The sequence below is a fragment of the Sorex araneus genome, chromosome 8 (assembly GCF_027595985.1).
Source record: "Sorex araneus isolate mSorAra2 chromosome 8, mSorAra2.pri, whole genome shotgun sequence".
NCBI classification, from domain to species: Eukaryota; Metazoa; Chordata; class Mammalia; order Eulipotyphla; family Soricidae; genus Sorex; species Sorex araneus.
This window is the reverse complement of record NC_073309.1, coordinates 8046523-8072757: the sequence shown is the minus strand read 5'-3', so window position 1 is coordinate 8072757 and position 26235 is coordinate 8046523. Positions and strand designations below refer to the sequence as shown.

Here is a 26235-nt window from a genome sequence, read left to right as displayed (position 1 = left end):
GCCTATCGCAGTAGGGGTCATGGGCAGTGGTGCCCAGCCAATCAGAGAGGGCCTAGGGAGTGAAGTCACCAGACTGGACAGGGACCAAGAATTGGAAAGATAATGCTGGTCCCTGAAGTCACAGGACTGGAACAGGGACCAGAATTGGAAACATATTGCCAGTTCCTAGAAAAATGCTGTTATATAACCAAACCCTTTATAAACTGCTTAGAATTCGGAGTCAAGACTCCACTGCATTGGATAAGAATTGGACCCTACCTCGAGTTAGCAATAAAGGGGCCTTGCATTTGTAGCCTCGCGTCTGGTATGGTCAATATACGAGCAAAACTCCCTTTCCGGGACATAACAGTCTTGAGCAGAATCAGCTCACTGTGGGAGAAGGACTTGCTGGCCTTGAGATGTTGGAATCAAGCTTGCTCCTTGTTCCTTGTTCCTTATCGAGGAATAAGGAACAAGCTGGCATAAGCCCGAGCAGCTCCTCATGACCAGGGTAGACATGGGTGTGTGTGTGCATGTGGTGGCTATGGCATTTGGAGAGCGAAGGAGCAAGAAGAAAAATATCTGAAGATAGACGCTGGAGAGAGTACAGTGTATAGGGTACAGCCTTGCATGTTGCCAACCCAGGTTCCATCCCTAGCACCCCATATGGTTTCCCAAGCCCTGTTACAAGTGATCCCCGAGCCAGAGCCAAGAGCAAATCCTGAGCATGGGGTTGACTCCCAAATTTGAAAACTTAATTATGTACCCCCTGTTCCAAACAGAAAAAAAGAATTTCAAAATGGAGTCAAAACTTGTGTGAATTCTGAAGTTTTAAATCTAGAAGAAATCTGAAGATTGCCATGACCTGAGGTTCATAAAAATAAAATTTGAGGTGCTGGAGCGATAGCACAGCGGATAGGGCTGCGCCTTACACGCAGCCAACCCAGGTTCGGTTCCCAGCATCCCATAGGGTCCCCTGAGCACCACCAGGAGTAATTCCTGAGTGCAGAGCCAGGAGTAACCCCTGAGTGCATCACCAGGTGTGACCCAAAAAACGAAAAAATATATAATAAAATAAAATAAAAATAAATAAAATAAAATTTGAGGGCCTGGAAGAGAGCTCAATGGACATAATGCTTTGCATGAAGGAACACTGGATTCCAAACCCAGCATTCCATGGTGTTCCCAGCACATCCCAGAGGTTTGGATTCAGAAAGAGATTTGGTTTTACAAGACATCAATCTCAGTTACAAATATATCAAATGCATATATTTGGAAATTTCACTAGAAGCAAAATACATTTTGTAAGCTGGGAATTGTTCTGTTTGTGACATAAAAGTAATGCCTTCTTGTGACCACAAATACTATGAGAGAGCCGTGCCTCTTTCTGCTTCTCATCCAGGGACTCCATAGTCTCAGTTTCAGCCAAGGGAAGACAGCATTTCAGTGATTTCTGTGAAGGAATGAATGAACAGAAAGTTAGAAAATTTCCAAGCTGAGAATCAAGCTAGGAACACAAGGACTTTTTACATTATACAGTAGTGCAGAAACAGCATCCCCTGTGGTCAGGATGGTACCTAAAAAAATGTGCATTTGGGCCAAAGTGATAGTACAGTGGGTAGGGCATATGCCTTTCACACGGCTGACTGGGGTTCGATCCCTGGCAAGCCAGAATGTCTAATGAGCACTGCCAGGAGTAATTTCTGAGTGCAAATCCAGGAGTAACCCCTGAGCATTGCCTGGTGTGACTCCCACCAACCCTCACCCCAAAAAAAACATGTGAATTAATACTATCATAATATGAAGTTCCCTTCTAACTGGTTAATTTTTCCCCCCTTTCGTTGCAGGGAATAAACCAAAGGTCCTACTCTTGTGAAGCATGTGTTCAATTACTGAGCTCTATGCCTAGGTCCAAAATACAAATAACTTCTGGGAGTGGTAATCTTTCATCCTAATACGAATTAATCTCAAGTAGTAATTCTTTTATCCTAGAAGGGCATCCATTTGTAAAGAGCCTGGAAGAAGGAGGAAGAAGACAAAGGGAAGTTTGAAAGACAGGAAGGTACAACGTAAAACCATAGTCAGCTTCTCATCCACACTGAAAGCATGTTCTTCAGGAAGCATAACTGAGTCTACTCTTCTGCTTTCCCATGTCCAAGAAAAAGTTTCTGGGGCTGGAGCAATAGCACAGCGGGTAGGGCATTTGCCTTGCACACGGCCGACCCGGGTTCTCAGCATCCCATATGATCCCCTGAGCAGCCATCAGGAGTAATTCCTGAGTGCATGAGCCAGGAGTAACCCCTGTGCATCGCCAGGTGTGGACGCAAAAGTTTCATAAAAAATCTAGACCATGGGGCCAGAATGATAGTACAGCGAGGAGGGCATTTCCCTTGCACGTGGTAGATCCAGGTTCGATCCTCAGCATCCCATATGGTCCGTCAAGCACTGCCAGGAGTGATTCCTGAATTCAGAGCCAGCAGTAACCCCTGAGCATCGTCAGATGTGACCCAAAAAGCAAAAACAATAAAAACCGAGACCACTGAAGCTGTCTGGCGGCTATTGAAAAACCTAGGAACATGGAACCCATCACATGATCTAGGACTGAATGCACAAAGATACACATACAATGAATTGGCTGGGAGAAACCATCTACACAGGCTACAGACCGATGATCATATGACAAAGTTTATTCGGGGATAACAATGATTATATAGGGGAAAAAGGAATGTATTATGTATAGAGCATGAAATGGGAAGAGGAAGGTGAAATCTATGGTTACATAGGCTATGTGGGACGAGTGTCATGAGATGTCATGGGGTCTCTATGAGCTAATGCAGAAGCAGAACAGTAAGTTTTCAGATACCACAGTGTCTGTCGGCTCCCCTGTCTCAAGCCCTGGCCGCTGGCAACTGCAAGGTCATCAAGCTGTACTGATCACTGGGGAGTGTCGACTGGTCCCCTGGCACCAGCTACTCCTCATCATGGCCAGGCCTCAGGGCTTTTCCTCACAAGCCCAGCAGCCTACATGGCCAGGGAGTTGTGCCAGAACTCCAACGGACCCTGATTTTGATTGGGAGTGGGGTTTGTGGGTGTTGGGTAACACCTGATGAAGCTCAGGGGCTGTTCCTGGTTCATGCTCAGGGGTCACTCCTGGCAGTGCTCATGAGACTGTATGCCATGCTGGTAATCTAACCAGTGTTGGCAGCATTAAAATCAAGTGCCTAACAAGTTCTATCTCTCTGGCATGTATGCTTTTGGTATTTAATGCCAAAAAGTCAGGATGAGGATAAAGGGAGGGGAAGAATAAGAAATGAGATAAACTCCTAGGTGTCTGTTACAGAGCTTCATGAGAAGACCTTGCCAAAGGCATCAGTAAATCCTGATGTCTTCAGAAATGGCTAAACACTGTCCACTTTATTCCTCTCTCCAGGCATTTCATCGTCAAGCTCCTGTTCTCCAAGACACTCTCATATGGGTGCCCAGGATATTAGAATAAGAATGTGTGAAGGTCTCTAGGAACAAAGTACTGGGATAATTAAAATATCGACCATAGCAGAAAGGATAAGGGCCGTGCATGGTCGTCTCCTGGACTCCTACAGATAATAATGTTGAGCACGTGACAAAAGTCATGGTCAAGTAGACCATTCATATACAAAGTCATTACACAGAAGAAACCAGGTAATCTACTGCACCTGTGTTGTAAAACTATGGACAAATGTTTACTATGAAATTTAGGACAGCGGTTAACCTTTGGGAGAAATAAAAGGAAGTAAAAAGATAGTTTCTAAGTCAAGGGCAAAATTCTGTTCTTTAACAAGATGACATTCTTTCACATGATTAAAAAAAGCCACATATATTGGTATATTGGACCAAGGACATTGTACAAGGGGCAAGGCACTTCCTTTCCCTGTGGCTCACTCTGCTTAGAGCCCATAACTATATATGGTTCCCTGAGCATCACCAAATGTGGCCCCAGGCATAGAGCCAGGAATAGCTCCTAAGCACTATACATACTCCCTTACAGCATCACATATTGCAGTAAAGAAATATTAGTCTGTCTTTGAATTCTATAGTAACTTTGAGTGAAAACAGTTCCCCAATCCAGGGATCTTTATGTAAACCACCGGGTCTGGTATATGCTCTGTGGAAAGTCTGAGACTTTATGATCATGAATAAGAAAATAGGGGCCGGGGCGAGAGTACTGAGGGAGGGCATTTGCCTTGCCTGTAGCCATCCCAAATTCAATCCCTGGCATCCTACATAGTTCCCCAAGCACAGCGAGAGGTAATTCCTGAGTGCAGAGCCAGGAGTAACCTCTGAGCACTGCCTGGTGTAACCCAAAAAGTCCCCCCACCCCCCAAAAAAAATAACAAAAATAGGAAAGAATAATGTGCTCAAGAGACCATGTAAGAAACTGGAAAAGCAGAGATAACATGGGGAGAGAAACATCTGGGGAGAGAAAACTAATCTATCCCAAGGATACTGACAAAAGAAGAGAAAGGGGAGAAATGCGGAGGCCAGACACCCATACCCCTCTCCTTCTAAGGGGGGCAGGAAGGAAGGAAAGGGGAGTGAGGGGGGGCTAAGATTGAGCTAAGCAGTATCCTGAGGCCAGAGTTTCTAAATTCCTGTACCATAGATGTTTGGGTGGGATAATTCTTTGCTGCAAGGGGCTGCCCTGAGTATTTCACAAAGTTTGGTAGCATCTATTCCATCTACAAAAAGTCAGAAGCATTTCCCACCTCATTTCACCTCCTGAGAAGGACAACCCACAATGTTTTTAGCAGTTGCCTTGTCCCCCAAAGAGAAAAATCACCCCTGGTCTTAAACCACAAAGGACATCTTAATGTCAAGTTACAACATGGCTTGTGCTCTCTGGACCAGAAAGAAGGCTACCCCTGGGGCTGGAGACATAGTACAGGGGGTAAGATGCTTGCCTTGCATGCATTTGACCGGAGTCTCATCCCCAGCATCCCATATGGTACCTTGAGCACTTCCAGGAGTAATTCCTGAGTGCAGAACCTTGAGTAACTCCTAAGCACCTCCAGATGTGGTGCCCAAACAGTCACTGTCACTGTCTGTCACTGTCGTCTCACTGTTCATGGATTTGCTCGAGCGGGCACCAGTAACATCTCCATTACAAGACTTGTTGTTACTGTTTTGGCTATTGAATATGCCACAGGTAGCTAGCCAGGTTCTGCTGTGCGGGCGGGATATTCTCGGTAGCTTGCCGGGCTCTCTGAGAGGGATTGAGGAATGGAACCCGGGTTGAGCATATGCAAGGCAAAAACGCCCTACCCACTGTGCTATCGCTCCAATCCCAAACAAACAAACAAACAAACAAAAAAACACGAACACACAAAAAAAGAAGCCTACCCTTAATCTTTGGTCGCTCCGAGGGTTCGTAAGCCCGGCATCTGTTAATGATCTCCTGCAACTCGCAAGGGCAGTCTTCACCCAATGGTTCCTGGTGCCGGTTTTTAACCACCCGTTGGTACAGAGTCTCAGAATTACAGCCTGGCATGAAGACAATAAAAAGGAAGATTTAGAGCTGGTGAGAGAGGACAGGGTTAAGGTACTTGCCTTGCATCCCTGCTGACCCCAGGGCATCCCCAGGAATGACCCCTAAGCGCTTCTGGGTGCAGCCAGAAGCTGCAAAACATGGCACATCTTTCTGGATGCTGATGGGCCAGAGACAGTAAAGAAAGTAAGGCATCTGTCTTGAATGCAACAACCCTGATTCAAATGCCTGGAACCATATATGGTCCCCTGAGAACCAGAAATAGCCCCTGAGCACTGCCAGGTGTGGCCCAAACCCACCCGCACCCCCAAATTTAAAAAAAGAACTAGGGACTTTGGGTCTCAAAGAAACAAGAACTCCCAATGAGCCCACTAAGCACCCCACACAGTGCCCACATCAGAGCGTAAAGCTCTCTGGACGGAACAGGTGCGCAGGTCTGCTGTACTGGACCCAACCCCAGCACTGGGTACTGCTTACCTTCAAATGGGATCTTCCCGGTAGCAATTTCCCAGAGGACAATCCCAAAGCTAAAAGAAAACATCCCTCTAATCATTTCCAGGAACTCAACAACGCTGGGGCTCAGAAATCATGCTTGACTGGGGCTGCCCATCTTCTGAGTTCAAGTTCGTTAGACAACACAGAGTTACCTGTATATTTCGGCTTTCATGTCATATATATAATAGGTATTCTCCAGTCGCTCAGGCGAGCGGTATGCTGAGGAATTGATTCCCTCGTCTCTTTTCCTTTTCGTTTCTCTTCTGATGGAAGTCTGTGTTTTGCTCAACTCAAACCCTGCCAGCTAAACAGAGACACAGAGCAGCAGGATCTTGGGTGGATGGCAGGAGAGGGCAGGGGTAGGTGCCGCGCGTGACTCTGAAGGATGGCATTTCACCTTTCAGACGCGTTTCCAACCCAGGGGGCTCCTCTGGCATTACATACATCAAGAGAGAAAATACAAAAAGTTTCTTCTCTCTAAAACAGGGCAATGGGGGGGGAGGTGTCCAGGGAGATGGTTCAGTGGTTAAAAGTATCTGCCTAAAAAGCATGAGACCATGATGGTGCCAGAACAGTAGTACATGGAATGGGGCGCTTACCTTGAACACAGCCAACCCAGGGTTGATCCCTGGCACCACTCAGATCTCTGAGCCCCACCACGAGTGATTCCCGAGCTCAGGATAAGGAGGAAGCCCTGATCACAGCCAAGTGGGACCCACGATGAAATAAAAAGCTGTATTTTGTGGGTGGAAGAGCGAGGCTGAAGTGGAGCCATCACAGGCTCCACTTTAAGACCAAAACTCAGCAGGCCTAAGTTTCAGTTTCCCAGTCAGAAAGTCCCGACCTCTCAGAAAACAGTATCATCCTGGGCAGAAAAACCGCACAGTGGCAACAACCTATCAGAGTAGGGGGCATGGGCAGTGGCGCCCAGCCAAGTAGAGAGAGTCTAGGGAGTGGAGTTCCAGACAGGGACCAAAAATTGGAAACATAGTGCTGGTCCCTGAAGTCACAGGACCAGAGAGGGACCAGAATTGGAAACATATTACCAGTTCCTAGAAAAAAAATGCTGTTATGTAGCCAAACCCTATATAAACTGCTTAGAGTTGGGGTTGGTCTGGTCTGGTCAATGTGCAAGCGAAACTCCCTTCCTGGGACATAACAGAAGTTAAGGCACATGGTTGCATGTAGCTGAACCCAGCTGGGGGCGGGGCGGGGGTGGGAGCTGAGTGCCCTCTGGGGAGGAAGCCATGAAGCCCGCATGGGTCCCCATTGGGACTGAGGCCTCTCACCTTCACCCGAAAGCCTTCTGCCACGAGGAAGCTGGCGCTGCTGATTTTTCGGTGGAGCTCAGGCTTGTCATTCTCGTGCAGCCTGTGGGAGCAGAGGCAGGGAATGGGTGACCCTGGCTGGGCCAGAGAGGTGGTCAGGCCTTCCTCCAGGGCAGCCTGTCATGGCTAGGCCAGGGAAGCGGGACCCCAAGGCTACAGCAGCACAAAGCTGCACCTGCATGCTGCCCGTGACGTGTTCCCTGCTGGGTCACAGCTTGGCCGATTCCCAGAAACTCAGCAGGTGCTGTGGAGTAAGAGAGCTCCTGCCTCAGGTGGTTATCACCAAGTCGTCCCGGGGTTCGCTTCTCCCAGAAGCAGATCATCTGCCAATGATTGGAGCACCAATCATTATTTGGGGGAGAGGGCCAATCTCACAGCACTCTGGGTCCACACTGGAAGTGGTTGGGGCTGTATGTGGTGCCAGGACTTGAACCAGGGTCTCAGTGGCAGCACACCAGAGCTGCTGCTTTTGTTTTTGTTTTTGCACTGTACGATGGCTCCGGCCCCTTGCTGAGATTCTTAAGAATCTCTGTACTATCTTAGCAGTGAGGGCACTGGCCTTGCACGTAGCCAACCTGGGTTTGATTTCAGGCATCCCATAGGGTCCCCAAGCACCACTAGGAGTAATTCTTTTTTTTTTTTTTTTTTTAAGAATTAATTCTTGAGTAGAAAGCCAGGAGTAACCTCTGAGTGCAGCCAGGTATGGCCCCAAAACAAACAAATAAGAAGCTCTGTTCTACCTCTGGGCTCCCATTTACGTTATTCCTAGAATGTTTTTACAGGTAGTACAGGCCTTCTGTATTGTCTCTCCTAGTTAGCCCTCCTATTTGGTTATTTGAAAGTACCTAGGGCATTTGTTACAAGGGCTGATCAAGGTGGGCCCCTTCAAGAATGATCCTTAAGCACGAGTGTCACGAGTAAGCCCAGGTATGGCCCAAAAGTAAACAAATAAGCCAAAAAAAAAAGACTATGAAGTAAACAACGAACAGCCTTTTGTATATGATAAAAATCAAAGAGCAATGGGGAGCTCGAGCAATAGGACAGCGGGTAGGGCGTTTGCCTTGCACGCAGCCGACCCGGGTTCGATTCCCAGCATCCCATACGGTCATGGTCCCCTGAGCGCTGCCAGGGGTGATTCCTGAGTGCAAGAGCCAGGAGTAACCCCTGCACATCGCAGGGTGTGACCCAAAAAAAAAAAAAATCAAAGAGCAAAGGGTCCTTGTGGACCCTGGAGGTAAAGGAATCAGAGAGCTTGCACTTAAGAACAGCTACAATCTGCAAATAAGACAGAAGGCAAAATGCAAATAACATGCTGCACTTGAATTTGAATGATTGGGGAATTCCTTTTGCATGATTCCAAAATTGCATAGGACATAAGTTCTTTCCTGTAAGGGGCTGGGATGCAGCTCACAGCAGAGCACAATGCCCTAGGCACATGAGACCTGGGTTTGACTGCAGGCACTAGGAAAAAAAAAGTTATTGCTGGGGAGGAGAGCTGGCTCCTACTGTGCAAGCTTTGTGTGGGAGGCGCCCTGCCAGGAGCAGCTCAAAAGTAACACAAAGTATCACTTATCAGAACTCCAGGTTTTAGTACAAGATGTCTTATGTAACGGGCCAAAGACACAGGACAAAGATCACTTGCCTTGCACGTGGTCAACCCTGGACCAACCCTATCCGGTGCCCTAGACCCAGGCAGGAGTGATTCCCAAGAACAGAGATAGGAGTAAGGCCTCAGTACCACCAGTTGTGGCCCAAAGGCCCAAACCAAAAGGAAACCTAAGGCATCTCAGGAAACATCTGGCACAGACACTAAACAATCATTTTTTGCTTTTCTGAAATTTCAAGAGAACTCAGCATTTGTCATTTTGCTTTGCTGAGCCTGGTGACTTCAGGAGGAAGGCATATTCAGCTGCCCAGGGCTGCCCAGGTTCAGATTCAACACTCAAGGGGCTGGGTCAACAGTACAGCAGATAGGACGCTCTCTTTCAACGTAGGGTACAGCCTTGCATGCAGGCTCCAGGGTTCTATCACCAGTATCCCATACGGCCCCCAAGCACCGCCAGGAGTAACTCTTGAGAGCAGAGCCAGGAGTAAACCCAGAGCGTTGCTGGGTGTGGCCCCAAAACAAAATAAAATTTCAACACTGAAGGGCCCAGAGACATAATTTAAAGTGCTGAACACGTTTTGCACTGAGATCACATGTCCCCCCAAGCGCTGTCGGGAGTGACCCCAAGAACAGAACCAGAAGTTCCAAACACCACCAGGTCTGGCCCAAAAGCAGCAACAACAAAATTCAGCGATGGATTCCGCAAGCCGCCGCTCCCTCTATCTGGGCTGACAATTAAGGAATTTCATTACCAACAGTCGTTAGATACTTATGAAAGGGGACACACTCAGGGACACTCTCTAGCTATCTCTGAGCTTCTCAGGGTCTTCTGGGGGGTCCCTCTCACTCGCACCCAGGATGTACCTGAACAAGCCTGTGGCGGCGCCGTGCATCAGGATGACGCGCTGAGCCAGCGTCAGGTCCTTCCTGGAAGCCAGCAGGTCCCTGAGGCTGCCGAGCTCACAGTACTCCATGACGATGGAGAATTGTGGGACAGTCCCTGCCGGGAGAGGGTCAGCCCTGGTCAGGATCCAGCCCCCTGCCCTCCCACCACAGACCCCCGTGTTTCCCTCTCTCCACTCCCATTTCACACTCTTTGCTCCCTGATCTCCCTGTATGGGTCAAACTCCAAACTTGCAAGTATCTGCCTCATGGTATTTGCCACGTGGCAATTCTACATTAGCACTAGGAATCTGAGAAGTGTCAACTGTCAGGTTTTGTTCCTAGAGATGACATAAGGGCTTACTGGACATACATAGAAGGCAGGAAGGACGGCTGGACTACGGGATCTACACAAGCATGGAAGGTGGGAGACGGGTTCAATTCCTGATCCTGCAAAGTCCCCTGAGCACCAAGTCATGAACAGACCCCTGAGTACCACTGGAAGTTGCCCCCAAGCTAAAAACCAAAACAAACGGAGGTCAAGTACTCAGAATAACCCTGAGTACTGCTCCAGGAGTAGCCCCTAGAACAAAATATAGAAATAGAAAATATGAGTGCAATAATAGGTAAGATGCTTGCCTCTGCACGTGGCTGACCTGGGTTCAATCTCCCTCAACACCTGTATTCCCCATCCCAGGAATGATTCTCGGAGCACAGAACCAGGAGGAGGCCCTGAGCACTGCTGGGCGTGGCCCAAAAACCAACCAACCAAACAAACACCTCTGATGCAGAAGAGAATGACAGACCAACCCCTGCATTCCTTACCTGTCTCATCAATGAAAATCCCAAAGATACGCAGGATATTGGGAGAATCAAATTTCTTCATGGTGCTGATCTCCTTATTAAAAGTCCTTCTCACCACTCTAAGAGAATAAAAGGGGATGTTAGGGTTTCAGGACTGCACCATGTAGCACATTCAGGCCGGCTGAGTCTATGTGTGGGGTATGAAGGGTCGTTGGGGTCTTCTGGCACTGTGAATAGTCCGATCACGAAGGGCAGCAGCATGTACTGACACATCGACAACATCAACGAACCTTGAACGCTTGAGACCCTGACTTGGCTTCCTGGCACAACCGGGCACAGACTCGATTTTCTTGTAAAGTTTTTCACGGAGAGGGGTCATGGGGCTGGAGTGCAAGCTTTGCCTGTGGGAGCCACATGAATGACCCCCAGCACCACAGGGTCCTCCAGCACCACAGGAAGTGGCCAAAAGATAAACACGCTTGAAAATTATGCCAAGTGAAAGAAACCAGATACGGAGGTCACTTATTCTCAGACATGCACTGCACATCCAAACAGGGCTCGATATACCCACTGTGTGCATGAAGATAAAACTAGGGGCTGTGGAGACAGCTCAAAGGGATGCAGTATATGCTTTGCGTGCTTGAGGCCCTAAATTCAGGCCTGGGCGTTCACAGGATGCCAAGTGCCACCACGTGTGGCCCTGGTGGCTCCCAGCACTGCATGCCTTCAGCAGCACCAGCCTGCCAGGCCTTGACGTAAGGCCATCACTGAAAGCAGCCTCCAGGTCGGGCGAGTCCTCAATACCCCCACCTCCCAAGAAAAGTTAGGCCCTACCTAGTATCACAAATAATTCAAGAGGATTTCAGGACTAACCATACAAACTAAAATTGTAGAGGTCGTGTCTCTGGGTTTAGGGGTCACATCTGGTAGTGCTCAGGGTTTACTCCTGGATCTGTGCTCAGGAATAACTCTTGGTGGGACTCAGGAAACAAAATAGGGAGCCAGAGATTGAACCCAGGTTGGCTGCACACAAGGCAAGCACCCTACCCACTGAACTATCTCTCTGACCTCCTCCTGGGCAATATGTAAAGACGGTAAGTGATTCATGTCCACAAGGATGTTCCAAACCAGTGAGATAAAAACAGGAATCGTTGGGGTCAGAGTGTTAGTACAGCAGGTAGGGCGTTTGCCTTGCACATAGCCAATCTGGGTTCAATTCCTGGTATTCCATATGGTCCCCCAAGCACTGCTAGGAGTAATTCCTGAGTGCAGAGCCAGAAGTAACCACTGAGCATTGCTGGGTGTGACCTAAAAAGCAAACAAAAACAAAAACAAAAAAACAGGCACCATAACTATGACGGAAGAAAGAGCAATGGATGTGAACAGGGAATACACGGTAGCGAAGACTGAAACAGGAGAAATTCCCAGTACTGGACACTTGGATTCCTGAGTAAAGCGACAAAACAGTTAGAACAAATCCATGCTACAAAGGGAGAGGGACCAGAACAATCGTAGAGCAGGTAGGGTGCTTGCCTTGCATACATTCAACCCAGGTTCAATCCCCAGCACCCCATATGGTCCCCCATATGAGCACTGTTTGGAGTGATTTCTGAGTGAAGAGCCAGGAGGAATCCTGAGCACCACCGGGTGTATCCCAAAATCAAAAACAAAAAAGGGGGTGGGGGGAGCACAAGGCTAGCTTGCGCGAGGCTCTGGATGTGATGCTTTGTTATGGTTAGTCAGATCCTTGAGCTCTGGGTGGCCTCCACAACAAAAAGGCTGAAACAAACTAGAAAACTAGATGATGTCACTAGTTGGTGGTGCTTGGTAAAGAACCAACCAAGCCTTGCCACTCTCCAGGTGGTTTACAGCCCTTTCTGAAGTTATCTAGTAAGATGGGTCAATATCAGAGTCAATTTCAGACCCCAGGTCTGATCCATCACTTCCGCTCCAAAGAATACAGCCCAGAGAAATTCACATACAGTCCCATTAGTGTGCTTGTGGGGTTTTATTTTAGGCCAAAGATGGAAATGCGGGACTGAAGCAATAGCACAGCGGGTAAGGCGTTTGCCTTGCACGCGGCTGACCCGGGTTCGATCCCCAGCATCCCATATGGTCCCCTCTGCACCACCAGAGGTGATTCCTGAGTGCAGAGCCAGGAGTAACCCCTGTGCATTGCCAGGTGTGACCCAAAAAGCGGAAAAAAAAAAAAAAGATGGAAATGCATTGGGTTCAGGGAGAAGCCATAATGCAGCGTGTAGGGCATTTGCCTTGCACACAACGACCTGGGTTTGATCCCCGGCACCCCAGAAGGTCCTCCTAGCACTGCCAGGAGTAATTCCTGAGTGCAGAGCCTGGAGGTACCCCTGAGCATGTCCTGGTGTGACCCAAAAAGCAAAAAAAAAAAAAAAAAAACCCAAAACAACAACAACAAAAAAAAAAACCATGGATTAGGTTCCATCCCTGGATGGCTGGGTAAAGTAACTTTCAACCAGACAGTAGTCTAAAGAAAAGTGCTGCGAGTACTGTTTCATAGAGCTGGGTAAAATGGGTGAGAAAAGGGATTGGGTATTATTGGGGTGAAGGCATTTGCTTTGCATGGGATTGTGACTGACCTGGGTTCAATCACCAACACTGCAAGGTCCAAACATGATGACCTCTCAGTGACTGTGTTGCAAGCCATAATGCCCAAAAGTGGAGAGAGAGTATGGGAAATATTATCTGCCATGGAGGCAAGGCGAGGGTGGGAAAGAGGGGTATACCAGCGATATCGGTGGTGGGGAATGTGCACTGGTGGAGGGATGGGTGTTTGATCATTGTGAGATTGTAACCCAAACATGAAAACTTGTAACTATCTGATGGTGATTCAATAAAATTAAAAAAAAAAACATCACTGCAAGGTCCCCTAACACCTCTGGGCATGACCCCAAAGATACTCCCCAACAAAAGAAAAACCTGGGGCTGGAGGGATAGCACAGTGGGTAGGGCATTTGCTTTGCACAAGGCCGACCCAGTTTGATTCCCAGCACCCCACATGGTCCCCGGGGCAGCTCCAGGAGTTATTCTTGAGTGCAGAGCCAGGAGTTAACCCCTGTGCATTGCCAGGTGTGACCCAAAAAAGAAAAACCTGAAAGGTTTTAAGAAAAGTTGGCCATAGACTTTGTGACATTTGGGGTGCACTCCCACATGCTAACAAATACATTTCAGGACCCAGACTTTGTTTTCCTGGTCCTGGTGAAATTCACAGTGTACTCCTGCAAAATAACAAATACAGTTTAGCAAGACACAGTGTTTTCTATACAGGATGGGAAACTGACAAGAATGAAAAGTACATTTCAAATGTATCTAAAAACCTCAACAAAGAAGTAGGTCTGTAGACTAGAGGCTGAAAGAGACAGAGGTGGTTTTTCCTTTGCTGTTGGCTTTAAGACCACACCTGGCAGTGCTTAGGGTTACTATGGCTCTGCAGGAGTCACTCCTGGGGGTGCTCAGGGAACCCTATGGGGTGCCAGGGATCGGCAGCTGCATGCAAGGCAATCACCCTTCCCAAGGAACTACTCAGCTAGCCCCAAGGCTAGTGCCTTAATCTCTGTACCAGCCTCCCCCGCCCCCAGAAGACACGTTTTGCTTTAAGTCTTAAGTCTGGACTCATTTAGTCAAACAGGGCCTGAGTTCCCACCCGCATCTAAATGAAGGTTTTATTTCTTCCCTATTCTTTTCCCTTTCTCTCTGTTACAGGTAAGAAATGAAGTAATATGAAGTAATATGTGAGAGATTTATATAAATATACTTACTCAACACTTTCCTCTTGGGACTTGAATACCTTTATGGCCACAGAAGAGTTATAGTATTCTCCTCGATAAATTCTACTGGATTCATTTTCCCTTAGTAGGATCCATTCCCGTCCTGTAAACTCCTCCTTCTTAATTTCCTTGGCTGGTTCTTGTGGGAGTGCCCTCCTGGATTTCTCTAAGCCTGAACTCAGCCCAGGCGAGAAAGAGACAACGGCATTATGAGCGGAGGAACGGGACCAGGAGCACATACACTGATCAGGCAGCCAAGGGAAGCCATGAGACTGGTCCAAACCTTTGACGGGCCTGGGAGGCCTTCAGAGCCTCAGAGCGACCAGCAGAGTCACAGATGGTTCATACGAAAAGTGTCAGGCATTGGGGCCAGAGAGATAGTGCAGTGGGTAGGGCTCTTGCCCTGCACACAGCCAATTTGGGTTCAATCCCCCCTCCACACCCCCACTCCCATGCCTCTCCCCAAGCACAGCCGGGAGTGATTCCTGAGCGGGGAGTTAGGAGTAAGCCCCGAGCACCACCAGGTGTGCCCTCCCTGCCAACACACACACACACACACACACACACGTCAGGCGCTTCATTTCCCTCCCACTAACACGCGGCCTCTCCAGCTTCCACTCATCTCTCTTTTGCCCTTCTCCCCACGCCCGCTGCCATACAGCTCTGCACTGTGCATCTCACATTTTGTCCCGTCATCTCCCATCTACTGCTTAGTTCCACAGCTGAAGTTCAGTGACTCTGAGGTTGTGTGTAGAGCTGATCTTTCCACAGGCCTCAGACTGCCTTGGAGGTAGGGGTCGCCTTGCATCTTAGTTTGCTGTCTTCGTAAATTATATAATAAATACCAACGGGGACGGGAACATGAAAAAATCCTTCCTTCCTTCCTTCCTTCCTTCCTTTCCTTCCTTCCTTCCTTCCTTCCTTCCTTCCTTCCTTCCTTCCTTCCTTCCTTCCTTCCTTCCTTCCTTCCTTCCTTCCTTCCTTCCTTCCTTCCGAGTTACTCCTGCTCTGCACTCAGGAATTACTTCTGGCACTGTTGGGGAACCATAGGGATGGATGCTGGAAATCAAACCCAGGTCGGCACGTGCAAGGCAAACTGTCGCTATAGCTCCAGCACCAAAAAGAACAATTTCAAAAAGATGGAAAGGCCACCCTCCTATTGTGGGTCAATTGAATAAAAAGGGGGCAAGGAAAACAAACAGACAAGATTAAGAGACAAAAGAATGTATATATTTTTCAAAAACAGGATGTCTTTCATGTTGCTTTTTAGTAGGTCACTGCAGGAGTAAGCTGCTGTGTCTCAGAACAGAAATGAGGGGGACGACAGACATCCTAAAAGGGAGGTGGCTAGGCCAGAGTGATAGCACAGCAGCCAACCTAGGTTGATCCCCGGGATCCCACGTGGTTCCCTGAGCACAGAGTAATTCCTGAGTGCAGAGCCAGGAATAACTCTTGAGCATCACTGGGTGTGGCCCAAAAGCCCAACTCCACCCCCCAAAAAAGGGAGTTGACCTGTGATCAGATTCCTAGCAGTTATCCCCAACCCCTTCTCTCCTGCACACTGCCGGGGATCTGGCATATGCAGATACTCCCTGAGTGGAGTCGAGAAGGAACATTTACAGTTCGATGGGAAATGCTATCTCGAGCAGTGAGGTCCAGGGTGTGGTGCCAGCCTGTAGGTATAGGAAGGCTGAAAACCCTGGCTTAAAGGTGCCAATCTATGGACCAGATGCAGGGCAGGAGCCAGTCAGGTGGGAAAAGGTTGGATAACGCTGCCCTGGGGGACATTTAAACAGTTTGATGGGGCCCAGAATAGGTTCAGACAAATGCTACTCTTTGCCATCAGCGCATCTCACCCCCTGGCTACTTCTAGCAGCCCAGCCCCAAAAGGCAGACAAGGAAGTGGGGGAGAGGAGTTCCAGGAGAGGCATGCGAAGGGCCAGGGCAGTCAGGTCGGCTGGTCGCCAGACAACTCACGCTCCATGGCTTCCCAAGTTTTCTTCAGGTTTGTTCTAAATTCCCTCCAGTCTTCTTCTTCTCCTCTCATTTTGATTTCTGCAGGAAAAAGAGCAGCAAATACTCAAAAACTGAAATGCTAGTGAAAAGACAGGAGAGGCTGTTCATTTGTAACACTGCTCACGAATGTCCAGCTGTTTCCTTCTAGCACAACAGGAGTTCCTTGAAGTAGGACAGGGGAAAAAATGCTCAGCCTCACTTATCAGCATCAAATCAAAACAAGGAAGAGGGCCGGAGCGATAGCACAGCGGGTAGAGCGTTTGCCTTGCACGCGGCCGACCCGGGTTCGATCCCCGGCATCCCATACGGTCCCCCAAGCACCGCCAGGAGTAATTCCTGAGTGCAAAGCCAGGAGTAACCCCTGAGCATTGCTGGGTGTGACCCAAAAGCAAAAATAAAATAAAATAAAAAATAAATGTCTTTGATTTAAAAAAAAAAAAACAAGGAAGATACCATCTCACACCAGTGACCCTGGAACACATCACAAAGAACAGCATTAACCGGTGTTGGCATGGATGTGGAGGAACAGGGACCTTCACTCACTGCTGGTGGGAATGGCAACTGGTCCCAACCTTTTTAGAAAATAATGTGGACATTTCTTTTCCTTTCTCCGGAGGGGAATTGTTAAACCCGGCAATGTTCAGGGGTCACTCTTTTTTTTTTTTTTAATTTAAATTTTATTGAGTCACCATGTGGAGGGTTACAAAGTTCTCAGGATTATGTCAGTTATACAGTACTCAAACACCCTTCCCTTCACCCGTGCCCATATTCCATCACCAACCACCCCATTATACCTCCCGCCCCCTCCCACCCCCCCAGTCCCCGCCCTTGTAAGTGATAAGTTTCACTTCGTTTACACTTTATCTTGGTTACAGTCCATGTTTCAACACATAATTCACTATTGTTGCTAGGGTTTCCCCCCAAAAAAGAGAAGACAGTCCCACTGTCAAGGAAGCATTTGATGGCTCTCCATTGCTGAGAATGTAGAGATATTAAGTCCCGCTGTTTGTTACATAACTTTTCTATTTTTTTCCCCCCTCGTCCCGTGCCACCGAGATCACGCCTGTTTAGTAATCACCACGCTGCCTGACAAAGGGAAAACAAACCAAAAGAGATGGTTATTTCTCGTCATCAGCCGGCTTGGGGCTCTAGCTTAGTTGATAGTCTGGTAGAATGTTTGCAAGCAGTTTCTGGAACCAAAAGTAATACGCTGGTATCGGCCCCAGCTCAAGATTCCACCAGCGTCCCGCTGTTCCAAGTACATAATAATTTATTCCCTTGTATCCGATTCCCACGCCACCAGGTCCGTGTCAGCTTAATGGACATCATACTATGGTTAACGCCACGCCGCATTTTTTCCCGAGAAAGAAGGATATTTCTTCTCAGCCAGCGTGGGGATATGGCTTAGTTCAGTCTATAGAGATGGCTACCACTTTGGTGGCCTTCAATATTTCAGCAAAAGACTTACTATTCTTGTTAGGATATCCCACCAAAGTCCGACCCGTTAAAGTCCAGGGAAAATTCTGCCTAAAATTCTATCGCTACAATCTTTTACCCTTTAACAAAAAACTTAGTACTATTGTTTGGAGTTTCCCCCCACGTTAAGTCCTGCCAAAAAGGGACATTTACACTACACGTTGCTGACAATCAAGAGATATTAGGTCGCGCAGCTGCTATCGCAGCCGCGCGGTTTTGGATTTCTATATGAAGTCCAAGGAAAATTCTTTTGGTAATTGCATCACTCGCCGGCAGCGCCTGGGCCAGAAGCTCCCAGCACACAGTTTGGAGGCATTTTGGGGGCGCCGCTCGTGTCCAAAGTGGTTCAGTTGCCTCCGGGGTCGATCTCGCGCGGGGGGCCGGAAAAGTCAGGGGTCACTCTTGGCTCTACACTCAGGAATTACTCCTGGTGGTGTTCTGGGGACCATATGGGATGCCAGGGATAGAACCCAGGCCGGCTGCATGCAAGGCAAGCGCCCTCCCTGCTGTCCTGCCGCTCCAGCCCAATGTGGACATTCCTGAAAACATTAGGAATTGAGCTTCCATAGACCCAGCAATTCCACTTCTTGGCATCTACCCCAAGGGTTCAAAAACCATTCAGAAGATATTTATATTTCTAAGTTCATTGCAGCATGATCCACAAAGATTTAAATCTGCACATAGGGGGCTGGAGCGATAGTACAGTGATTACGGTGCTTGCTTAGCACATGGCTGACCTGGGTTCGATCCACAGCATCAAATATAGTCACCCAGTAATTCCTGGGTGGAGCACCAAGTGTAAGCCTGAGCATTGCTGGGTGTAGCCCCCAAAGCCAATAAATAAATCTGGAAACTCCCTAAGAACAGGTGACTGGATAAAGAATTGTGGTATAGGGTTGGAGTGATAGCATAGTGGGTAGGGCGTTTGCCTTGCACGCGGCCGACCCGGGTTCAAATCCCAGCATCCCATATGGTCCCCTGAGCACCGCCAGGGGTGATTCCTGAGTGCATGAGCCAGGAGTGACCCCTGTGCATTGCTGGGTGTGACCCAAAAAGCAAAAAAAAAAAAGAATTGTGGTATATATACATCCTGGAATGCTGCTTGGCTTTGAGAAAAGCTGAAATCATGACATTTGCTCCTTCGTGGATGTGGAGAGTATCATGCCGAGTGAAGTCAGAAGGAGAGAGAGAATGAGCTCTCTCACGGGTGGGATATAAAGAAACACACGCCCAAAGGCTGCAGAAATTGAGAACTTGTTTTCAGCAGGAATTTTAGAGGAGAGGAAGGTGGCAGTGGACACGGGGACAACGCTGAGGGAAGCAGAACTTTTTGATGAGGCGCTGGAATGTTCTATGCACGGAACCCTGCCATTATCAGTATTGTAGACCACAGTGACTAAAATTTAAACAAACAGAAAAAGAAATGAGCTGAGGGTGAGGCTGGAGTGAGGGCTCAGAGGGCTGGAGCACTTGTTTTGCATGTGGGAGCCCAAATTGATCCCCCACACCACATGATCCCCTGAGCCTCTGGGAGAACCCTCCAGCGCAGAGCTGGGAGCTGGGGTGTGGCAAAGACCAAAAATAAAATAAAATTCAAATTAATGAGAGAAAAACGGGATAACGAGGCCCATTATTTTTGACAAGGCACTATCTAAAGCATATTGGGAAAGAAAAAGAAAAGAAGAGAGAGGGCTGGAGCGATAGTACAGCGGGTAGGGCGTTTGCCTTGCACGTGGCCATCCCAGGTTTCAGAGCCAGGAGTAACCCCTGTGCATCGCCGGGTGTGACCCAAAAAGCAGAAAAAAAAAAAAAGGAAAGAAAGAAAGAAAAAAGGACAGAGCAGAGATAGAGAGCAAGAGAGGGAGAGCAAGCGAGCAAGTGAAAAAGAGAGAGAAGTTAAGAAATGTCAAGGAGAGGGGCTGGAGCATAGCGGGTAGGGCGTTTGCCTTGCATGCAGCCGACCCGGGTTCAATTCCCAGCATCTCATATGGTCCCCTGAGCACCACCAGGAGTAATTCCTGAGCGCAGAGCCAGGAGTAACCCCTGTGCATCACCGGGTGTAACCCAAAAAAGAAAAAAGAAAAAAAAAAGTAATGTCAGGGAGGTTCAAATCCCTATCAAGGTGCCAAGAAATGAAACTTCCTGGAAGGAAACTCACCCCCTTGGTGAGTCTTCTGGGCTCAGCCCAGACTTGCCCAGATTTGTGGGTTTTATATGGTTCTTTTGGTATCTAGGGCGACACTCAGTGATGCTCAGAGCGTGGAGATGGCTCCTGGGAGGCTGAGATCAAACCAGGGGCTGGGCTCCAGCCACCTGAGCCATTTCCCCAGCTCCGTCTATTGTATGTATTATTTATTTTAAATTTGAAGCCACACCTGGCTGTGCTGGGGCCTAGTGCTGGCTCTCCACTCAGAGATCACTCTGGGTGGGGCTCGGGGGACCATACGGGGTGAGGGGGATCAAACTCGGTAGGCACATGCAAGGCCAGCCCCTTACCTGCTGTACTCTCTCTCCAGGCCCTTGATTTTATTTGTGTTTGGAGGCACTGCCAAAGGAGCTCCGGCTAACCCTGGCTCTGCGCTTTGGGGTAACTCCTGGAGGTGCAGTGTTGGGGCTCCCACGACACACAAGACAAGAGCCTTAATCCTGTGCTCTCTCTCCAGTGCCCTCCCCCCAGCTGCTCCCCACCCCCACGCCCACCCCTGTTGCTCAGTTCACAGCAGAGTCTAATATACCCAGATCCATACACTCACAACTGTGTTTAGAAATCGAGGGGCCGGGTGTGGCTCAAATAAAAAGCACAGGTTTGATGCCCGACACTACAACAATAGGGAAAGAAATGATCGTACATACATCTTTAGGGCCAGAGAGCTAGCACTCTTATGGAAGAATATTTAAGATTAGTGGATGAGAAAAGCAGGGAACAAAGCAGTAGTTTTTAGTATATATTGTGTAACAACAACAAGTGTCATTACTTAAATCTCCCGGAGGTCACTCGACACACTGATAAGAGACTGCGTCTGGGTTGGAGAGAGTGCCCGGTCTGAAGCCATTTGCCTTGCATGTGGGCGACTCCCATAAGATGCCCAGCACTGCATGTGGTCATCCTCCTGCAGCAGTGCCAGGAGTGACCCCTGAGCATTTCCAGGTACAGCCCAGACTCTGCCCCACCCCACCCAGAATAAACGAGAATGCTACATCTGGGGATGGGCCCTTAAGGTAAGATAAAAGAAGGGGGCCGGAGCGATAGCACAGCGGGTAGGGCGTTTGCCTTGCACGCGGTCGACCCGGGTTCGATCCCCGGCATCCCATATGGTCCCCCAAGCACCGCCAGGAGTAGTTCCTGAGTGCAAAGCCAGGATCAACCCCTGAGCATCGCTGGGTGTGACCCAAAAAGCAAAAAAAAAAAAAAAAAAAGATAAAAGGGAGGTTCCCTTCCCCTGCTGGTACTTTTTGCTACTTAACTCTAATGAATTCTTCCTCCTGAGTAACTGACCATCTTAACAGAAGGGTCCCCGGAAGAAAAGTAAGACTTAAAAGAATTTGCTTCTAGAGTTTCAGGGACCCCATGAAAGAGAAACAAGAGGCAAAGACAGGCTCATTCAAACCCCCCAGGCCTCCACTGGCTGCCCTAACCCTCACCCCCTTTCCCCATGCCCGGCCCGGAGCTGTTCGGGGCTCAGTGTAACGCTTTCCTCCTTCCTGCTGCTCTGGCAAATCCAGGTGAGACTGAAAGGTGACCGTCCAATCTTACCATCCTCGAGGGCTCGACCGTCGTCCTCTGCGTCCTGCTGGTCTTCCTGTCTCCAGGAGGTCCTGTAGCTAGTGCGGGTCAGCTGCAGGAGCTGATGTGTCTGCAGCGTGAGGGACAGCTGCTCCCAGGCGTGGCTCAGACTCTTATTCACATCTTTGAAGAGGACTTTGTTTCGGTTTGCGCTTAGAAACTTCTTGATGTTAGACATATTGCTGAATTTTTCCACCTGCTGCTTCGCTTCCTCCAGGGCATCATGGAAGCGGCTGAGGGCGGCGACTACATCCCGAGGCAGACACTCCTCTCCCTGGGCCTGCAGCTTCTGCAGCGGCTGCACCAGGCCCCTGACCCGGTGCTCCAGGCGCCTGCACTGTTTCTGGCAGTATTTCATCTCTTCACACATTTTGTAGATGGCGTTGGCCACAGAGAAGATATTCCCCAATGAAGCCATACCTGGTGGAAACTAAAGGGATTTCGTTAAGTTCCAGAATGTCCTGTAAATTTAGGGGCGGGGCTGTGTTGCGTGCGTGCGTGAGTGCGTGCGTGCGTGTGTGTGTGTGTGTGTGTGTGTATCCTGTAAATTTAGGGATGCGGGGTGTGAGTGTGTGTGTGTGTGTGTGTGTGTGTGTATCCTGTAAATTTAGGGATGCGGGGTGTGAGTGTGTGTGTATGTGTGTGTGTGTATCCTGTAAATTTAGGGGCAGAGGTGTGCATGTGTGTGTGTGTGTGTCCTGTAAATTTAGGGGCACGGGGTGTGCATGTGTGTGTGTGTGTGTGTGTGTATGTCCTGTAAATTTAGGGGCGGGGGTGTGTACGTGCGCGCGCGCGCGCGTGTGTTTGTGTGTGTGTGTGTGTGTGTGTGTGTGTGTGGCCTTTGTTTTGGGACCACAGCCTGCGGTGCTCAGGACTTACTCCAGGCTCTGTAATCATGGATCACTCTTGGTGGGGATTGGGGGACCATATAGGGTGCCAGGAATCAAACCTGGGTCAGCTGCATGAAAGGCAAATCCCCTAGCTCCTGGACTATCACTCTAGCCCCTATAGATTCATTATTGGGCTAAAGGAACACCAGTAGCCTCTGTGACTGATTTTTTGGTTTGTTTGGCAGTGCTCAGGGGCTACTCCTAGCTCAGTGCTCAGGGCATCACGCAGTGCTGGGGATTGGACTGGGCTTGCAGCATGCAAAGTGTGTGCACCAGTCCTTGGAGCCATCTCCCAGGTCTACTGCCGTCACTACCACACCAGGTCGTGGTCGGGGCTTCTTCCTGGCTCAGTGCTCATGGGTCACTCCTGGCAGGGCTCAGAGGACCACATGGGGTGCTGGCAACAAACCTGGGTCAGCCTGAAGCAAGGCAAATGCCCTAATGCTGTAATACTGCTTTGGCCCCTCTCATCATTCTCAAGCAGAGACGGCTGGACCACCCACAAACTCTCCTGCTCCTCCATCAGGGAGTCAGCCCAGAGCCCATGAGAGAGGCTCAGCCTTCCTTATGGCTCATGTGGCCATGTGACTTGCTCCCACCAATGGGTGTGCTCGGAGAGGGTCAGTGCTCCTTCTAGCTGGGACAGGAAGTCTCTCCTCCACATAGTCAGCCCGTGCCAGAACCATGTAACCTGGGGGTTGGGGATGGGGTGGGGAAGCTCTGAGAAGAAAGGGAAGAAAACCAAGGAGGCAGAATCCTGATCCCGGCATCTCTGCTGGGAGAAGAACTGCACACAGACCCAGAACTTCAGCCATAGACTACTGCTGAGGGAGAAAGTAATAAATGTCCTCCTTTGGACATCCTATTTGGGTTAAATCTGTTCAGGCTATTCTAACAAACACAACCTGACTCTAGGATGGAGGCAGAGGAAAGTCAGGCTCTGTCTAAAGAAGGCTGGGGACTCCCGGCTAGGCACCAATCTTCAAGAATCAAGGACACTGGGCGGGGCACATGCCTTGCATGCATAGTGCGTCCCCCGTCATCAGGAGTGACCCCTGCGTAGAGCCAAGAGTAGCCCCTGAGTATTGCCCGGCATGGCCCAACATCCAGAAAGAAAGCTGCAATGGCAAAAAATCATAAGGTGACAAGGTACAAACCTGGCCACGCCTCCCAAACGTAAACCTAACCCAGCCAGTTTCACTAAAACTCCCATTGGTGGACGGGGGTGATGGCAAAGGCCCGGGGACACGCCTGAGAACCCTTCTGGGGAAGGCCCCACCGCCCCAATGAATGGGAACACCCCAACGAGCACAATCCCAACTCCCAGGGGTATATCTTGGTCTTAAAACCAAAACCAGTTTTTTTTAAAGTAATAGTGTGGGGGCTAGACCCATGTGAAGCAGACAAGGAGCTGGCGTTCAAAGCGGTGGGCTGGGATTTGAAATCCCGGGCCACTCTGCCAGGAGCGATTCCTGGATGCAGAGCCAGGAATAACCCGGGAGCAAAGCCAGGTGTGACCCCAAAAACAGAATAAATGAAATAAATACAAAAAGGAATCAAGTTGCGGGGCGGGGGTGGGGTGGGGGGAGGAGCAGCACGACCAGCCTTGGTCATTTCCTGCCTGACCCAGAGAGTTCGCCCCTCTAGGGTTACTTGGAAAAGTGCCCCCCGACCTCACTCACTGCCTCATGTCTTTTACACCAGACAGTGCAGAAAGTTCCAGCAGGAAGACATGAAACGAAACCAACACGCGGGGAATTCCAGGAACCAGAGGCGGGCTGGGGCCTCCCCGCGCGCCCACCCTGGGCTCCCGCCGCCCCGACGGCGCGCGCTCACCTGCGTCCCCGCCATCCGCGCGTCCTTCCAGAACACACCACCGCCGCCTCTGGGGCGAAGTCTGCGCACGCGGGGGATTCCCAAGACCCGGAGGTGGCCGGTGGGTTGTCAGCAGTGGACGTCGCTCCCGCTCGTTTCCGGAGCCTAAGCCCAGCGGCCACGGCACTGAGCCGGTCCCCGCCCCAAGCGCCGTTGGAGGGCGGAGGCGCTGCGCCCTGCCCGCTAGCGCCAACGCCCCGGCAGGGCCGCGGACCGCTTCCTTCGGTGCGTCACCCCCGGCGGGGGGCGGGGGGTGGCGGCCCTAGGACCTCTAAGTGCTTAGAGAGCCCTTCCTTCCGTCCCCATGGGGACCTCCCCCGCCTTTTGTACAGTCACCTTCCCAGATTCATCCCAGTGAGTCTGGGGTCTCCCCAGGGGCTGCAGTTAAGGGGGGGCAGTGTGTGATTTAAGACGGTAGGGCAGAATTCGGGGAGGAGGGGGAGCAGAACACGGTGGGAGCCCTGGAGAGATTACTTACATTATTCTTATTATTGTAATTTTTGCTTTTTGGGTCATACCCGGCAATGCTCAGAGGTTACTCCTGGCTCTGTGCTCAGAAATTAATCCTGGCAGTGCTCAGAGAACCCAGGGATCGAACCCTGGTCGGCTGCATGAGAGGCAAATGCCCTCCCTCCTAGACTATCTCTCTGTTACCTTATTTTTTTAATTGAATCACCATGAATCATAAAGATACAAAATTTTCCATGATTGAATTTCAGGCATACTATGTTCCAACGGCGATTCCTTAACCCATGTCTACTTCCCTCCACCAATGTCCCCACTTTCCCTCGAGACCCCCCTCCCCTTCCAGCCTGTGTCAATGTCAGACCCTTTCTTTGTTTTCTTTTTCCTTGAGGATGTGGGGAGCAGGAAGAATCCACTGGGCTCTGGTGAGTCAGGTGCTGTTTGGGTTCGAGGTGACTCAGCCTGGAGTGGGCAGGGTGTCCTTAGTTGGGGGGCGGGGGACGCATTGTGCTATAAGATCAGGCTGGGGATTTCCCCCCTCTATGCCCCCCCCACTTTTCCCTCGAACCCTCGGGGAGATGAGCCTGGCCGTGGGGACCTTGCTACTTCAGTTCTGCTTTCCTCCAGTACTTTCTTTCTATTGTGAGCATATAGTTCATGGAATATTATCCATGGGAATATTTTTAGGCTTTGATTTCATTGCATTTTCCCCACAGAACTGGTGACTTCTGAACCCGTGTCTCCACCAGCCAGGGCCATTTTACATTTGAAAAAAAAAATACATTTTGGGGTGGGGCTTGGGAGATAGTACAGGGTTCACACGCCCTTAAGCATAGTCAAGAATGATCCCTAAAGCTAGAGCCAGTGTAAGCCTGGGCACTGTAGGGTATAACCCGCCCCCCCCCCAGATTTTCAGGGTAATTCTCAGGGGCTGCCCCTGGCTCTGCACTCAGGGGTCACTCCGGGTGGTGCTCAGGGAACCACAAGCTTCCAGGGACTAGAACAGGATGGCCCCATGCCAGGAGAATTCTCGAACCTCTGTCCTATGCATCTGGCCCACATTCAAAATTGTGATGTGTTTCAGACCATCCAGTTTGGAAGAACTCGGATCTCGAAGCTTCCTGTGGGCAGCATTTGGAGCCCATTCTCCTTCCTGTCCAGTGCCAGGGTCAGTGCCCAGGGACACTGTAGCACTATAGCACTGTCGTCGTCCCATTGATTTGCTCAAGCAGGCACTAGTAACGTCTCCACTGTGAGACTTGTTACTGTTTTTGGCATACCGAATATGCCACAGGTAGTTTGCCAGGCTCT

The 26235-nt window shown here is 49.6% G+C and overlaps 1 protein-coding gene across 1 annotated transcript; it reads right to left on the bottom strand.

Annotated features, from left to right (window-relative positions):
• Positions 1 to 1298: 1298 nt before the first annotated feature.
• Positions 1299 to 24538, bottom strand: MLKL (mixed lineage kinase domain like pseudokinase). Its single transcript, XM_055146196.1, has 11 exons — positions 24421 to 24538; positions 21665 to 22124; positions 16396 to 16473; positions 14410 to 14590; positions 10637 to 10734; positions 9794 to 9929; positions 7285 to 7366; positions 6148 to 6299; positions 5978 to 6027; positions 5356 to 5496; positions 1299 to 1432 (listed from the first exon to the last, which is right to left on the bottom strand). Exons 1-11 carry the CDS (start codon positions 24433 to 24435, stop codon positions 1401 to 1403), a joined length of 1425 nt encoding a protein of 474 aa, XP_055002171.1. The 5' UTR covers positions 24436 to 24538; the 3' UTR covers positions 1299 to 1400.
• Positions 24539 to 26235: the final 1697 nt, after the last annotated feature.